The sequence below is a fragment of the Anomalospiza imberbis genome, chromosome 6 (assembly GCF_031753505.1).
Source record: "Anomalospiza imberbis isolate Cuckoo-Finch-1a 21T00152 chromosome 6, ASM3175350v1, whole genome shotgun sequence".
NCBI classification, from domain to species: domain Eukaryota; kingdom Metazoa; phylum Chordata; class Aves; order Passeriformes; family Viduidae; genus Anomalospiza; species Anomalospiza imberbis.
Window position 1 is genome coordinate 26813507 of NC_089686.1, and position 18082 is coordinate 26831588.

Below are 18082 nucleotides of genomic sequence, written 5' to 3' on the forward strand. Positions count from 1 at the left end.
TTTCCTTATTTTAGACTTCCATACTTTCCTGAAGTCTCGATTTCTTAAGTGGAGAACTTGTTCCGAAAAAAAAAGTGTTCTGTGCAAACAACCTGATTTTGCCAAAAAGACCAACTGACTTTGGGGAAAAAAATATGGGTCTTATTTCTAATGAAAGTAAGACTCAGTGAAAGCTTTTCTTTAATCCCTGTTCCCCACTCTGAGAAAACAGCATTTTTTTCTGATCCATCAGACATAAAACAGAACTTTTAGATTTGCTAGTCAAGACTACGACTACCATAATTTTTTTCTGTGTAAATTAATTTTTAAAAGATCTCTAATGAAACAATAAACAGAAACTGTTAAACATTAAATTATGCATTTAGTTAAACAGCACCTGAGTAAGGTGAACCATTTTAAAATTCCTAGATTTTGGCAGAGAGATTATGATTGTGCCCCAGGTATTTTTAGTTCAATCATTCTCCCCAATACACCTATGCCCCACAATGCAGGAGTCACGTCATACTGCATGCAGCAAGTACCAATCTAGGCACAGCCAAAATCAATTTTGTATGCTTCTCCTACATCATCATAAAAATGGACTAATAGGCACCAAGTTAAAGAAGACAAGAACCAGCACAAAAGTTTTGTTACTTAAGCCTAGCAAAAAGCTTATTGTTCCCATACCACTGTTTTCATGTTAGCAATTAAAACACAAGCCCAAGACCATAAAGTTGAAATCCTTAGTTTTCCTAGAGATCAGTGGGGCTTTGTATAATTGATTGCTGCCCTTATGTTGAGCTTTCAGCACGGGTTTCATCACTTCTTCTTGCCAAAGACAACTGCTCTTCATATTGTAACAGAGGTTAAAGCCAAACCTCCGACTGATCCTTCTATATTTTGGCAGGAAAGCATTTTAACTCTGAGAATTCCAAACTTGCCTTGCATTCCATTTACTTGCAATATTGCTTTATTTTGCAGTACTTCAATCACCAAAATACATGTTGCAAAAGATTAGCTAAAGTCCTCTTAACTTAAGGCAAGGTAAACACAAAAACATATACTCTAGCATGGCAATGCAAGTCTTGATTTCAAAACCAGAAATACTACTACAAAGAACATTTAAAAATACAGATGTAAAGAATACTCAAGCTTAACCGCCTTGACTTCAGGTACTAGGGAACGAGCTAAGCAGCACTTATCGTGTAGAGAGAAACTAGGCTAAGACTTCAGCTAGATGAGTCTTGAGTATAATGCACTTAAATACAAACTTTTAAAAATAATCTAGAAACTAAAAATTGCCAAAATCCTATCAAACCCCTTTATGGATGGGCTACTTACTTTAGCAAGCCTTCTGTTCAAGATAGATTTTTTTTTCCCTCATTCCCACCCCACCAGAACCACCATTAATTATTTATTTAATAAAGAAGAAATTCAGCCACTTCTCTACCTCTAAAAGACTTCACTACTACTTTTGATGCAAAGGAAATTTTCTGCCTGCTTCATCTGCAGTCAGCCCTAGGGTCATGGAGGGCAAAGTCAATATTTTCAGAACTAGTAAAATACTTCATAAAACCACGCACCGTGAACAGCATCATTTTATAGGAATCATAAAAGTATTTGTAATCTCTAATTCATAGCTAGCTCTCCAGAAAATGTATGATATATGAATAATGCACATCATTGTCCCTAACATGCTCTTCCTTCCCTTCATGACTTCTGCCATTTAAGAATTCCAGTTTAAAGGCCTAAGAAGGCATATGGCTCTAAATATGCATATTAAGAATGTTAAATTTGAACAGACAAAACCTGAAACTACAGATTCTGAGATCTCCTATATCCTCCGGAGGAAAAAAATAAATTCACTGCACATTCCAGTCCGAAGTAGACAGTATTTTACTAAATTAACCACTGAATTTACACAAGAACAGTTGAAAAAAAAATTAAGTTGATCTCCCATTGCTCACATGTTTACCATAGTCTTACTAAAACTGAGATCAACATACATGGGTTCTACAGTTCCTCACACTATTTCCATAATATTTTTAACACAAAATTTTATACAGTTTTGAAATTATAACAGCAGAAAGCAAATTTAAGCATAGAAAAATAGATGACAAATGCACTGCTTCATGCTCTAAAAAGCCAGAGTAAAATATGTGAGAATTCATCAAGATGCTAGTGGATTTTTCTTGCTAAAATACTGAGAAAAGTTTTCAGATTAATTTAAAGTAAAAAGCATCTTACAATCATCTTGGTATAAAGGAAATGGAAACGAGTAATTCACAAACTTCTTTGGAAGCAACAAGTGTTGTCTGCAAAAAAGGTTACAAGGCAGAATGTTTAAAAACACTGTTTCTCAGATTTAATTTAGCAATACAGATGGAAACTCCATTCATACAAAAAAAAATCAGACCCTGAACACTCAAACTATTGACCATTGGCCAAAGAACCTAAGTAGTGAAATTTTTTTAGATTTCAACAATGGAATGTCAAAGAATTATCACTAAACAGTTAATTTACTATACTGGTTACAAGATCTCTCTAGTTAGGATTTGTTTTCAGAAGTACTTAAAAAATTCAAGGTAAGGCTCTGCCTTTCCAGTTGCAAACATTCATTCCGAATATTTGCTGTTCTTGATATGTTGTGGAGAATAAAAACCTAAACAATTATACTTTGTCTATAAGAGATGAAAAAAATACAGCCTAAATCAGACACTGAACATATCTCAAAGTGTTCACAAAAGAGCTCTAAAGTAGGTGGGTAAAGTTTTAATACTCATCATTTCCATTGCAAAAACAAATAATAAGGTAATTAATTGTCAGTATATGGAATAGCTACAGTTTCCACATAGGCAGGCTTCCTGCTGAAGAGGGAATTACTAAATTATGACAAGGGTCAAAAATAACTTGCTATTATTTAATAATAATAATTATTATTAATAATTATTAATAATCATTATTAATTGACAAATAGGGGTTTTTTAATATTTACATAGGGCTTGTTTACACAGTGAGACAATGGAAAGCCAAGGACTACTGTGGTTTGGGCTTTATATTAATGCATAAAATGCATCAGTTGCAGCTTTAAGGTTATTGAAGCAGTTCATCCTATCTAAGATATCAGAAGGCTTCCTTCAACAGGAAGGAAGAGGATTTCCTCTAGGAATCTTCATGCCCTTTCCTGACCTGAAATTTTCTGCAGTTTCTGCTGTTTTGTATTTCCAAATTCATTAAGTCAAACTAAAAACAAAAATAATTTATGATGCAGCTGGCAAGCCTGCTGCTTTTCATGTGTACCAACACCAATAATGCTTACACTAGACCTTAACGTTCAAAATTCTAATTGAGACAAGCATCTAATTGTAATTCCCACTTCCAGTTTTTGATAAAGACACAAAGATGAATGAGCATACATCTCAGCTGGAGAGGACTAACTCGGCAAAGAAGACACAGCTGAGGCAAAGCTGTATTTTAACATTTTAGGGTGTCATTAGTTCCTTGTAAGTTTGTGAACACCATGAAGGAAATAAATAATCAAACACAGAAAGCGTGCCAATATAGGGGAGAATTCACTCTGCAAAATCCTTTTTTTTGCTATTTTGTTTAACAGCAGAAAGGACAAGTTGCATTTTTCCTAGGAGAAACTTTACAGAAGTAGTTTTGTAGGTGAAGAAAAAAAAGGCCACTAGTTTAACAAATATTAGCACACAACATGCACTTCAAATACTGAATAACATGCACTTGAAATATTTCAAGCTTAGAGTGTACACACAACTACACATGAACCTGGCTAAAAAGTCCTGTGATTCAAGCCAGTCTGCTTTGCTTTCTTCTCCTCCTCCTTACTGCTCTTCATATTTATCCCCACCAGAAAAAGTTCAAAGGTTCGCTTGTTAACAGCACATGCAAGGTCATACCACAAATTTTCTCAGAACATTTAGACATGTGCTAATAAAATAAAATAGGATAAAGGTGGGTGTATCACAAGTTTTATTATACTGATTCAGCTTTTTCCACTTTTTCTTTTCTAGAGGCAAAGATAGAACCACCATCTGTTGGTTTTACCAATCTAGACTTTAGTAAGGCACCTGGTGATGGCATGTAGGAAACTACAGAAACAATAGGAAGAACAGAAAAAAGATGATATTCAGAAACAAAAAGGACAAAGTCGTAGAGTAATGGAAAAAACCTGCACTGGAATGCACAATTAATAACACTTACGTGCTGTAATATACAGGCACTATACGTGTGTGAGTGTACAATAAACCACCTGTACTGTGCAGTATGGAGTCATTACCTGGAAATTATCAAGGACAAGAGCAGGCCAAAGGTACCTAAAGTGACAGCAACTGCAGCTAAGCAAAGGTTGGGTGCAATCACACAACTGTGTTGGGTAGTAATTTCTAGTAGGTATCAGCAAACAATAAGATTACATGATGCTCTGTTAGGACATTCCTTGCAATACTATGCACAGTTTCAGTCATCTTCATTCAAAAACAGATTCAGAGGAAAATTCCTTTTTTTTTTTTTTTTTTTTTTTTTTTTTTTTTTTTTTTTTAAATCTTCTAAAACTCAGGCCAAGAAGTATTCATTTTCTCTTCCCCAGTTAGGAGGTGACTGGCCAGAAACAGAAACATTTCGGGAGAAAGGAGACAATAAGGATGGTGAAAACTAGGAATTGCACCTAGGAATTGGAAGATTCTTCACCAATACAGAGGAAATAGAAGCTCTGGATGAGTTTTTCAGAGTAGTAAGAATGAGGACATAAAAGTCTTCAGAGGAATTATTTCTGCGATAATTGAAAGAAGAGCTTAAGGATGATGCTCTTCCAGTTCTGACCATCAGTATACTGCAACAAGATCTAAGAACACTAGCAGAGTGTTATGGACAAAAATAATTCACATCAAAGCACACTTGCTTAACTGATCTAAGTTTTTAATTGTTTCTTTTGGCAATAAGAAACATTACATGACCTTGCAAGTAATGTTACCTGCTCGCCACAGGTTTGTCATTGCTATACTTTCCATAGTAAAACATTTTCATATATACTTCCAAATAGCAACAAGTAGCACAATTCTGAGTATTTACTTCTGCCTTTAATAACATGTGTCCACAATAGATTTTTAAAGTTTGATACGTATGTGTTAGCCAAACTAACACATATGTAGCCTACTTACTGTTTGTCAAATCTTGCTTCCTTCTTCTACGCACCCAACTCTTACCTTTTGCCCTTCAGTTTTTTACTGAACCCTACAATCACTTTATATCCATTCTCTGCCTCCCTATATCTGTCCTAGAGCCTTTTTTAAAATGTGATTTTATCCCGAGTTGGGACACTGGACCTGAAAGGATCAGGACGGAATGAGCATCCTTCATCACAGTCATGTCTCTCCTGCAACACCTTACAAGAAACTCACCCAGAAACACCACATCTAAAACCAACAAAAATGCAAGGAGTACCAAGTATTGTTACATTCTATGTGAGCTTAAAGAAAAAAAAAACAGTCTTGGAAAAAGACAATTAGGTGTTCAGACTTTAAAATTCAAGTTTCTCCAAACAAATTCATTTTGTTCATAAGATTTCTGTATTTCAGAATCACTATAATTAAAGCAAGAATAGTTATACATGTATCCTATTTTCCCTTTACATAGAGCTGAACAATTCAGAAAAAGTATCAGTAAGAGTTTTAAGAAATAGCCAGAAAAAGGTACATAAGTTCTATTTACCTCGTTCACATTCAAGGGGTCACAATTCTCAAAAAAACCCAGTAAGCAGTCTGTAAATAGTGGTGCACTAACATCTCTTTCATGGACTAAATAACAAGGTCCATATAATTTGAATAATTTTTGCATTTCTAGAATAAAAGCTGCTCATCCAAAACAGCACGAGAAAACATGCAGAAAAAGTCCCAAAATTTAAAAAACTGCATCTCTTCTGAAATAAAATTAACTGTTAAAAATCCCAAAGAAACAGATAATGAACTAGAATGACTCACTTGAACTGGAACTATCACCACTTAACTTTATTCAAGTCAACACACAGAGAAGCCAAAGCCACTACTTATCAAAAGCACTGAGCACTCAAAGATACTTTCAAAACTTGCAAATATTTGAGCCATCAAGTTAAATTTATTTTCTCAATTACAATAATTTCCACTATTATTAAAAGCTTTTATTAATTTAATAGCAGCAGCTTTGCTACTTGTGAGTAAAACACAGCGCCTTCCCTCAGAAAAAAACACTCACATAACTAACAAATCACCAACCAACCAAAACTTAAAACAATTCTACTCTTCAAGAAACTTATCCACTACAAAAATTAAAACAGCCTGAAACTACCAACTCAGACTTCGTCTCAACAGGCCAAAACCAGCAGTGGAGGCTTTGTTAGAGCCATTGGGAGATTTCCTGACACAATTTCAGGAAGAGAAGACCCCCACTATAGCAATCTACTCAGTTTAACACAAATATATTCAATTCAGAGGAACTTGCTCTCAACACAGCTGCAACAGTAGGAAGATCAGGCAACTACATTTTGATTTCTATGTAGAAAGATTATTTCAAGCAAAAGGAGTCCAGAAGCTGGACTCAATGATCTTCATGGGCTCCTTTCAACTCTGGATATTATCAATGATTCTATGAAAAGTACATAAATTATATTTTTTTAAAAATCTAAGTTTCTCCAAAATAATAACTTTGAAGTATTTTTAACCATATGAATTTATACCCACAAGACATCATTATCCATGCATATGAGTAAGCCTTGAGAAAATTTAGTGGCCTTTAAGTAAGTCATGTGTAATTCAAATCACAGCGGCATACCAGCAAGAATTTTATCTATTAGTTAAATTTAACTATGCTCTACTTTACCAAAACTTATTTCTGCTATTCAAGTACCATCAGATTTAAGCTAAAAAAGTGACATTTTAAAAATGCTACAAAAGATAATATTAAAAAGGTCAGATTATTTTGAGACAAGAAAGGAAATAGATCTAACTGACCAGGAACACTCCTGATTTCATGTCAAGACTATGCCTAACACAATGACTGCTGGCCTAAAATTAAAATCTAAACTATAAAGAATGTACATCTAGAACCCACACCACAAAGCCAGTAAAAAATTAAGTAATTCTCAGGCATGAAGATGAAACATTTTTCAAGTAAACTGCAACACTATTATTTTCCCTTCATTTCCCTGTTTTGTTCCCTTTATTCTGCTTTTATAGAGAACTATAAAGGTAGTACAACTTTCAACTTGATTACATGTTTGCCCACACAAGGAAAATGCAGCAGTCACTAGAACTACTATATAAAGTTTTCTTTTTATGCACTTGTTCTAGAGTTCCAGGTAGACACTAAGAATTAAAAAGAAATCACTCCTTTCATTCGCCAGCCCTAAACCTCATTCCAACAGCAAAAATTGCAACAACTGAAAGAACCGGTTCTACTCAAGAACTCACAAAGCAGCATCTTCCTTAAAAAAAACACATCACCTTACTCAAATGGAAGGAAGCCTCCACATGTAAGCAGAGATGAAAAGAACTGACATTTATTGAATAGCTGATTAGATAGACAAACCATATAATTCCCTAAGGTTTGCTAGTTTCAAGCAACTTGCTAGGAACTTAAGACAAAAAAAAAATCAAACAAATAATAGTTTGAAAATTTTAAAGCACCTGTTTCAAAACAGGGTGCAACTCTTGCATATCTTGTCACTTCCCATTTTACAATGCACCAGAAGTTGTAAATAAAACTTAAAATTAATTTACTTACCTTCTTATCTTCTTTTACTTTGTGGGGTTTCTTTTTTGTTTTTTTCTCATCCAATTCTTGGTCCGATGTAATAGCAGGATTATCTATGCCACCCTTCCATGTTTCAACAGGGGAAAGAAGTGGGTCTTCTTCACTTCCACGATGCCTTCCTTTTTTTTTAGCTTTACAGGTGGTAAAAGCCTCATCATCACTTGCATCCGAATTTGTTCTCCTATAGTAAGACTTGGCTTTGCTGAACAGTGTCTTAGACTTGTACTTGTATTTTGAAGGCCTTCTTTCCCCATGACTTTTGGATACTCTATCAGAAAACCCATTTTCTTCCTCACCTTGGGTATTTATAACAATTGGTGTTCGAACTTTAATAATTCGATTCTGACTATCCTCTGGAACCGCATAGATGTCATCTGCAAAGCCTTTATGTTTGTAAATCGTGTCAATAGGTTCAGCATAGTTGTCAGATGGGTCTGTATCTTCTGGTGGTGCTGCAGGCACTCGAGAAGGCTGTTTCCTGGGGTTTTTGCCAATACCTGCCTCAATTGTTTTCAGGAGGTTAGGATCCAGTTTTTTCACACTTGTTCTTGGAACAAGCGGTTTCGGTTTTATCGGAGGAGGCACTTTATGGTTGCGTTCATGGTCATGACAATTGATTGGTGTACTGTGAATAGGATACTCATTTCCTTCCAAATCCAGTCGGTACTTTGAACGATCGCTAGGTGCTGGAAGTAACCTTACATCATCGCCAATTGGACTGTAAGGTGGTGGCCCTTCAGCATCATCCTCTGAATCTGGGTAATTATAGTCAAGGGAACCTCCTCTCGGAGATCTTGGAAAAACATCTTCACTAGTATGCGTTGATTCCCTTGTGCTGTCTGACATGTAGGAACTTTCAATCATGTTTTTCTTCTCTAATACATCACTGAAGAACAACGTGAAAACCTCAGTTTGACGATGATATTGAGATAATGAATATAAAGCTGTAAACTTAGCAGTAATTTCTGTTGCTATGTGTTCTCCTTCAGTCATGAGTTCCTTGATTGCTTCATTCTCAAAGAAGTCTGCTTGGCTATCAGTAACAGCCACCAACTGGACAGGAATCGTATCCTGAACTTCAGAAAGAAATGCCCGAAGCATTCCCATGGATGCCTTTCGCTTCGCAGAATACACCAGTATATACCCATGAACAAGTTCATCTTTCCTTACACCAATTGAAGAATGGTAAGATAATATAGTTATCTGTATTCGACGTCTCTTTTCACCTATTATTTTATCAAGCATTAAAGAATTATTCTGGCCAGCCTGAGCAGCACTACAGGAGTGAGAATCGAGGAAAGGTGAAAGAATAAGATCCACACTGAAGGGATCGCCACACATGGCACACATGACAATCCTTAAGTCAGCTTCTGACAGATCTTTAATGGTGGGAACTGGACTTACAACATCAAAATTGTGTTTAACTGCTTCCAGTACTCCCCTCAGAGCTTGTTTTATTTGGGCCTCATTAAACTTGCGTGGGTATGTACCAGCAGGCACATCTACAAAAGGACACTGTAACTTGTTAGCTAATTGCTGTCCCTGATGTCTCAGAATAGGTAGATTCTTGCTAACACTGTCCCTCTGGTTAGCCAATATTAATGTAAATGAAAGATTAGCCATATACTTGTCTCTCCTTATCTGAGATGCTTCAGCCCTTATTTTTGCAATGCAGTCCCCAATAAAAGTCAGTGATTCAATAGAGTTAAACACGCAGAAACAACCATGCGGTTTGAAGGCTGAGGTCCACAACTGAGTCAGCAAGTAAGGGGATTTGGCATCAACTGGCCTAAGATCTAGTTCATATATTTTTCCATCTAATGCATATTCATCATCAGTGGATTGTGTCCTAATTTCATTTGCCAATTCTTGTGCAAGGCCGTCTTTGCCCAAAATGAAAAGATTGAGTTTATCAATGTTGGCACTATCATGGTATAAATTTGAGCGTCCGTGGTCTTGTTGCAGAAGACTGTTGGCAAGCAACTCTTCTACTTTTATGTCCATGCAGTTTTGGCCACTGAGACAAGTTTCTTTAGTTGGGTGATAAACAAATCCTATATGTTTAAGCAGAAGAGATTCTCTATCAGGTGCAAGTTTCTGTAAAGCTTTGTATCTAGGTTCTCCACTCAGAACTGCATGAATTTCACTCATTTTATCTGTACTTGGTGTTGCATTAAGATCCAGATCATAAAATAACTCTGAATGTTCAAAAAGCATTTCCTGAAACTCCTCTTTGGCTTTTTCAACAATCTCCCTCTGATGCCTAGCATACACTTCCTTACTATCTGCATCAGTGATGTATTTGAATGCTTCGTCCTCCACCACAAAACATATAACTTCTTCCCATGGCTGTCCAGGTGAAATTAACTGGATTTTCTCAAGAGTTTTTTTGAATTTTTCTTTCATTTCGACTCTCCTTTTTTCGGATATAAGATGTTGCACATGGTTTTGATAAACTTTTTCTGCCTCTACGGTATTGAGAAGGTCAAATGGAATCCTTCTGTCATTCACTTTATCTATGTGGTCAGTTTCATCCCAGGGTGTTTTTTCAAGCACTACAAAACAGGACTGGAAGTCAGGCCTTTTCTCCATTACCTTCAAGGCTTCTGACCAGCTCAAAAGTTCAATCTCCTCAAGATTTGACAGAAGAGTATTAAGAGCTCTTGGCAATGCATTAATGTATTCTTCTTTTCTCTTTCTAATATGCTCCTGTTTAAGTTGCTCTATGTGTTTTGAAAATGTATTTTTGGCCTTTTTAGTTCCTTCCAAATTTATGTACTCTTCATAATCAGGGTGGTTTTTCAGTTTGTTACTAACAGTTTTCCAAGTTGCATGATAGTCTCTCACAGTCTGGACAAGTTTTTCAAACTTATCTGTTGCCGTAACAACTAACTGTCTTTGAGTTTTATAGGCATCCAGATAGGGGATTATTTTAGGTTTACCACGAGTTTTATCCATCATTTGTACCAGTGCAGTAAAACATGTTTCAACATTGACATTGAATCTTGCTGATGTTTCCACAACCACAAGGTTCTTCTTATTTGAAGCAAAGGCCTGAACCTCTCGCAGATAATGATCCACACATTCATCACATTTTGTTGCCGCTATTATTATAGGTTTTTTAGATTTTGAGAGCTGGATATAAAGATTATTCACAAATTTAAGTTGATCATCAAACTTCCTATTGCATCCTTGGCTTACATCAATGCACAATAAAAACCCATCTATGTTTAATTTCCCTTCAGGCATTTGTTTTTGCTCAAAGTCTTGCTCCAAGCCTAGCTGATCTGTGCAAATGTACATTAGTTTTTCTGCGGACTGCAGTTTGGAGGCAGCTGCACGTTTTATGTACGGTTGTAAATTCGTACTCCGATGAGGCAAGAAAGTCTGATCGTCAATGAACTCAGTCTGCTCAATTACATGAATTCTGCACTCAATTCCATCCTCACCACTTTGTGTTACGTCACCCCAGTACAGAAAGTGATCATTGTTAACAACTCTTCCTCCAAAGTCAATTGTGCTAAGCACAGAGGTATGCTCAGGATAATATTCATCTGCTTTTGAACGAACGAACCTATTGCACAAACATGACTTTCCGACTCCACAATTACCTTTATCCTTCTCAGTTCCAGACAGTCCAACAACACTAACAGCATAAGATGGGGGGCGTGGCTCTTTGTTTTTTGCCATCATAACTTTCCTCTCATCCTTTTGTAATTATCAAGGTAACTGTATGTGGTTTTCATTCTGGAAAAGGTTCCTACAAATCTGAATTGTATATCCAGGGTTCCAGAAATCGCCTTCAGTCGCTCCTGCTTCAGCTTGTAATTAAGAGAACCTCAGATAAGCCGGACAAGGAGCATCATCTTCCTAAAAAATAGAGAGAAAAAAAAAATCATGATTGCAGGTATTTCTTTGTAATATTCATGAGGGAAAAGAGATTTTAAGAAGCACTTGTGCTTGATCACCCTGATTTTCTGTGTATATGAAAATTCTACAACTACTTTGAATGAGATCATAAATTCATGATTCAGTAATGCTAATGCTATTTATACTACAGATTTTAAAATAAACAGATTTTAGGCACAGTTTAACAGTAGTTTGTCGGCTGTTTTGATAGCTGAGCAGCATACTTCTTAAAAAAAGAAAACCCAGACCCAAACCCCCAAATTACTGTTCTCCTCCTTAGCTTACAAATACTGGGCACTAAAAAGCAAAAGTACATCAGAAAAACTGTAAACCCAACCCAATATTCATGCACTTCTATTCACACTCAAATTTTCAGCAGATTATCATGCTCATCTGCAAGAATAGCATTACTTTTCTGTGCATTTGTAGGTTTGAGCTCAGGTTGCAGTAAAGAAAATATCAAAACGAGTAGCTGTAAAAGCAGGCAGTTGGCCACATGCCTCAGCCGCTACCTATCTCCAGAAACAGACTACTTGATTTGTATACCAACAGCAAAGTGCTTTTAAGGAAATGTTTCGAACATGACTTCTACAGAAAAACACAAGCATCATACAAATACTAAGAGTAAGACTTAATAGATTTTAAGACTACAATGTTGTTTCATTCCTCTGTCTCTAGGAAAAAAACAAACTTTTATTAACTGGAAACAAAAATTAATATATTTACATTCAGTTTCACAGAATTACTACACGGTTCCAGTGGCTTTACTGAAGCTATCATCGAGTTTATCAATTACCACTAACTCTCAGTTATTAGTCAGAAGACTTTCCTTGCATGCATACTGCAAATGGAAATGCATTTGCTGGTTTTGAATTAATTACACTATGAGGAAGACAGAAAAAATTGAATACCCAAATGGCTAGTTCCAGCAGATGGTGACAAGTGGCATGAAAGCTACTTGGGGGCCAGTAATCAGCATGTACTCTGTAGACCAGTACTGGGTCTAATACTGTTCAGTATCTTCATTAATAACTTGTATGATGGGGGAGAATGTATCCTCAGCAAGTTTGCTGATGACAAAATTAGGAGGAGCAAAGGATACAGTCCTGCCTGCAGGGAGGAATAAGCCCATGTACCAGTATAGGCTGGAGCCAGCCACCTGAAGAGCAGCTGTCCAGAGGGGGACCTAGGGATCCCAGTGGACATGAACACCACTCAGCGGTGTGCACCTGTGGCAAACAAGGCTAAGAGTACCCTGGGCAGCATTAGACAAAGTAGTGCCAGCAGGTCAAGGCAGGTTAACCTTCCCCTCTTTGCAGCACTGGTAAGGCTACACCTGATGCACTGTATCCAGCTCCACAGCGCAGGAGAGATAGATATAGAACTATTGGAGAATGCAGCAAGGGGTTAAAGCACCACAGCAGCTCTGATTTAAGGAAAGGCTAGGAGAACTTGGACTGTTCAACCTGGCAAAGAGAAGGCTCAGGGAAGATGTCATCAATGTGTACAAATATCTGGAGGAAAGGTGAAAAGATGGCAGAGCCAGACTCTTTTCAGTGGTGCCCAGGAACAGGACAGGAGGCAATGGGCACAGACTAAAATACAGAAGATGCCATATGAACATCAGGAAACACTTTTTTTTTTATTGTGAGGGTGACTGAGCACTGGCCTGGTTTGCCCAGAAAAGCGCAAAGGCTCCTGCACTAAAGGTATTCAAAGACACCAGAACACAGATATTGGCAACCTGCCCTAGGTGACCCTGCTTGAGCAGGGAGGCTGGACAAGATGACATTCAGAAGTATCTTCCAACCTACACTGTTCTGTCCTCTGTGAAAACATTTTGATAAAAATACTTCTCATTTTCTTGGTAAAAAGACAAATATTACATGGCACTATAAACAAAAGGCAGATACTATTGTACTTAACATGTTTGCTTTTACATTTGTAGAGTACAAAGTAACAAAACAAATGTATTTAAACAAAACTATAAATAGCCCTTATCAGAATGAAAGTATAACAAGCATCAATACTGAAATTTTAGTGTTATATACTTTGTCCTTCTAAGCAACAATTAACTAACCAAAACATCAAATACAAATTACATACATAAAACCAGCTGTTAGTTATGGAAATCACAGAAAAGGAAAGTACATTTTTTAGAAAGAAAGTATCAATTCCATTACAAAATGAAGAGGAACAACTTTTTTTATACTCAAGAACTTTTATATTGCAAAAACTGAAACTTTTATGCCAGATTTTAGAATTCTTTTTCGGTTAAATCAGATTACTCAAAGACCCATTCAGAAAGACAACCCTTATTTTAAATTTTCCTTTTTACTGTTTCCACTGTGTTTATTATATTCTTAAAAGACATAATTTGGACCTATCAGAAAATGGCTCCAGAAATAAAAATACTTAGCAAAAATAACATCCTTTAAAAGCAGTATTTATATTCCTACAAATAAACCCAGTGTTTTCTTTCTAAAGCAAAGCTTATCATAGTAGCATCATTCAAACTGTTAGAATGAGAAATTCAGTCAGCACTTTCACTATAAAATGTTTTCTGTTTGCTGCTGCACAATACAGATTTCATGTGGACTAAACTAGAACACAAAAATCTTCATCCACATGATTACTTCACTTTATCAGGAAGACACTGTCAATTTGCAATTAGTTTATAGGAAACAATCAATACTTTCAGATACTCCACATCCTCAGTAGCAAACGTTGCTCCTCCTCCATCTACAAAATGTTTTCTTAAATCGATACATTTTTAAGCAAGTAAGTACAAAAGAGTTTGGTGAAAAGGGACACTGACAAAGGGAGAACAAACACATCAGTCTCTCATTAAAATCCTGACATGAAAGATATTAACCATAGTAGAAGATGAATCACTAAAGATATTTAAAACCAGCATGGGTTTGTTTTTGTTGTTGTTTTTTTTTTTTTAAATACAGTTCCTACTTTGCACTGATTGTACAAAGTCACAGAACAAAATCTATGTTAATTAAGCAATAAAACTGGTAAAAATCTGACATTATAATGGCTTCACATTTAATATGTAATCATCATTAAATTGTTCTCCAAATGGGAGATTTCCCATTTCACTATACCACTAATGTAAATTTACTTTACCGTTTTGTACTATTTTAAAGCATGCACACTGGAAATTCATTGTAAAGTAGTTCCATTATCTTAGTTCAATCTGCCTAATTCAATTACAACAAATTGTAAACACTACGATTCATCAACCCTGCCCCCCACCTTTGTTACAGATTCAAAGGAGGGGTTGTTTGAGTTCCCCAACTAATTTCAATTTTAGGATTGAAAATAATACAAAGCATCTGACATCACTGCAGGAAGTTATCTCTGACCATCTACAGATGCACTATAGGACCTTGTCTCTACAGACTTTTAGATCTCCAAGGGTCGTTATAAAGAAAATAAGGTAGCAGCTTGTACTTATATTACATTTTAATTTTACATTATAAAGGCCTAAAGCCCAAACTTACCCTTAGGAAAAAGAGGTGCAAAGCAAGATGACTATCCTGCTGCGATCTCCCTGCAGTAATGTCACACATTTAAACAGTGCCCTTCAGTAAGTCCTTCCCTGAGGGATCTGAAAACAAAAAATAAGAACCATTAAAAGTTTCAAGTTTATGAAGGAAGAAACAGCAATCAGATAAGGAACAACACTTCACCTATGCATAAGGATTGTTTTCCTTATTTTAAATCCATAAACAAAGCTCAAGCTGGTCTTTGTCTAAATTTTGAGGGTTTAAATCCTGTAAGCGCACATATTAATATTTGAGAGAGCGTAGAGTTCTTAAGTGATTGTGATTTGAATTTCAACTTGATAATTCAACAATAACTAGGTTGCAAAAGCCTGCTCTGAAAAAAATAATATAGTTTCTCAGATAACATATGAGCTATAAAAATCACTAATCACTTGGAGAATAATTTGGAATTCTAAAATATTTAGAATATAAGTTTGCAAGATGAAGTTGGGATAAGTACAAAATACATGAAACCAATGTATGTCTACGTACATATAGTCTATTAATAGGAAAAAGGTACAGTCCACCTCAAAACCTATAGTACACCACTTCTAAATTAAAAGGACTCACAAACTGTGACAAATTAGAAACTGAAAGTATAATTGTATTTGGAGATTTTGAATTCTCAACTAGGGTACAAATTATTAATATAACCCTATGTGCTGATCTCACTGCAGGGATGCTACTATAAAGTAATCAAAAACAGAACTCTCTTCCATTGTTCTTCCCTTTGCATCCACACAAAACCCAGACTTTGCCAGGCCGATGCTCTACACACTGATGCAGAACAGGAAAGTAACTTGAGGCACTCGCACTGGAATATTATGTAAGCCATTTTCAACTAAGGAAAGGTGTCATTGTTAAGCAAAATGCAGCACCACACTGTATATGCGCTAAATACTTCATCAAAACAACAGCGCTCTTTCTTGTTTTGCCATTTATAGTCTTAATTTCATTTTGCTTTGGGAATAATATTCACTTTGCTCTAGTAAATTTTCTTTTGGACAAAAAAGGTTTGGCAATACTGATAAACAATATACCAATACAACAGTAACTAATCTTGTGGTACCGAACAACACCAAAATCAACAGGCAGCAGTCTATCAGTCCTGCATTAAGCCCGGCTGAGCTTCATTGCTAAATTCTATCACTTGACTGAGAAGATAGGCAGTAAGTCCTGTTCCTCGCCCTTACCTCCAAGCTGCAGCACTCCTCTACATCCACAGCTAGCTGAGCAGAGCAGATACTTGCTCATGAGGAAAAACACAATGGGACTCTGAAGAACTCAGAGTATGTGGAAGAGCAGACAGAGTAAGAGAACAGTGTCTTCACTTGCAAAAATGCAATCTGAGGCTTGAGGGACACTGCCACAAGAGAAAGCTCAAACACAGGCCTCCACAACATCAGTCAGAAACATTAAGACACCAGAAAATGCCCTATTTACAAATACATGTTTCCCAAAGTCTTCCAAGCTGAATTCTAAACACTAGAATAGAATGCCATATTATTAGCAAATAATAAATACTTAAAGAATTAATCATCTATCAGTAGTAAGTAATTGTGGCTGCACAGGAACTTGTAGATGAGTCCACAGTAAAAAAATCACTTACAGATAAATACTCTTGAGTATTTCTCAATATCCTCCAAAATTGCTTTCTGAACCTAAAAATGTTTTAGGCCTAACATGGCTGAAGCAAAAATTTCTTGCCTGAAAGAGTCTACAGAATTGCTTATGACCACCAAGTATTTAAGCAGCTGCCAACAGGGAAGTTGTTCCCCTGTTGAAGGACTTCCCCCAAGTCCTTTACTCACTCTGTAGTGTTGCCTAGACACAACAGTTTATGGATTAGTATTTTCTGGGGTTCATTTCAATCGTCATATTCTTGCAATTGTGTTTGTAAATTACCTGGCCAAGCAAAGAGAAGCACATGTGAATAAACAGCCCATCACAGCCTAGTCTGCTTTACAAGGCATATGAATACACCAAAAAAAACTTACTGTAACCTCTACAGCAGATCACCAAGTAAATTCAAACACATTAGGTGTCACTGAAATGGTCTGGAGGAAGAGTTTCATAGTGTTGTGCACTCAAAATACACGGACCATGACTCCAAGAAAGTTACAGCTTCAGATTCAAGTTACTACTGACACCAAATTTTTATACCAAGTCATTTCTCACTTCATACTTTTTGAGAACCAAAATTTGGCACTGGCAAAACATTTACTAGAGTACCCAACGTCCAAGATCTATCAGCACAACAGTAACTATAGGGTTACCCAAAACACAGTAAGAATTCAACTGTTTCCTCTTCTAACAAACAGTTAGAAAAAACAAACGTTGATGTATCTTAACGTAATGTCACCATTTCTCATTCAGTATTTACCAAGAGCTATCTTTGTCACTCAAGCAAGCATAAGAAATCTTCCCTTCAGGTGAAAATCTTTTTTAGAAATAAAACCAGAGTATACAAATGTCACCTTATCAACAATTTCAAACCACTTAAGTCTGTTGAGTGATGTATCCTGTCCACTTTCCAAACACACCAATATTCTTGCCTTCACAAATGCTAGTAACCTTAACTAACCACAACTGAAACCTTATTTATAAATAATGGTAAATACAAAAGTTAACCAAGTATCAGCCAACATGAGAAAAAACATTATTCAGATTGCTTATCAGAAATTAAACTCAAGCAAGCAACAGCAAAGACAGTAAAGGACAACAGTGATCCTCTGGCTAAAAAAAAAAATTCAGTTGAAGTGGTATGCTGATTAATCGTGCTAGGGAAATGAAGGATGAGAATGGATGACTCCAACTGCTGTTCATTTCAG

General features: G+C 36.2%; 1 protein-coding gene across 3 annotated transcripts in view; it reads right to left on the bottom strand.

Annotated features, from left to right (window-relative positions):
* Nucleotides 1-18082, bottom strand: part of ARHGAP5 (Rho GTPase activating protein 5) — a 46299-nt gene that overhangs the window by 23710 nt on the left and 4507 nt on the right. For all 3 annotated transcript variants that reach the window (XM_068192960.1, XM_068192961.1, XM_068192962.1), the window contains exons 2-3: nt 15207-15313; nt 7756-11655 (exon numbers count right to left, since the gene is read on the bottom strand). In XM_068192960.1, the coding sequence (XP_068049061.1) occupies nt 7756-11478 (3723 nt within the window). In that variant the 5' untranslated portion in view covers nt 11479-11655; nt 15207-15313. The remainder of the gene's footprint in view (nt 1-7755; nt 11656-15206; nt 15314-18082) is intronic.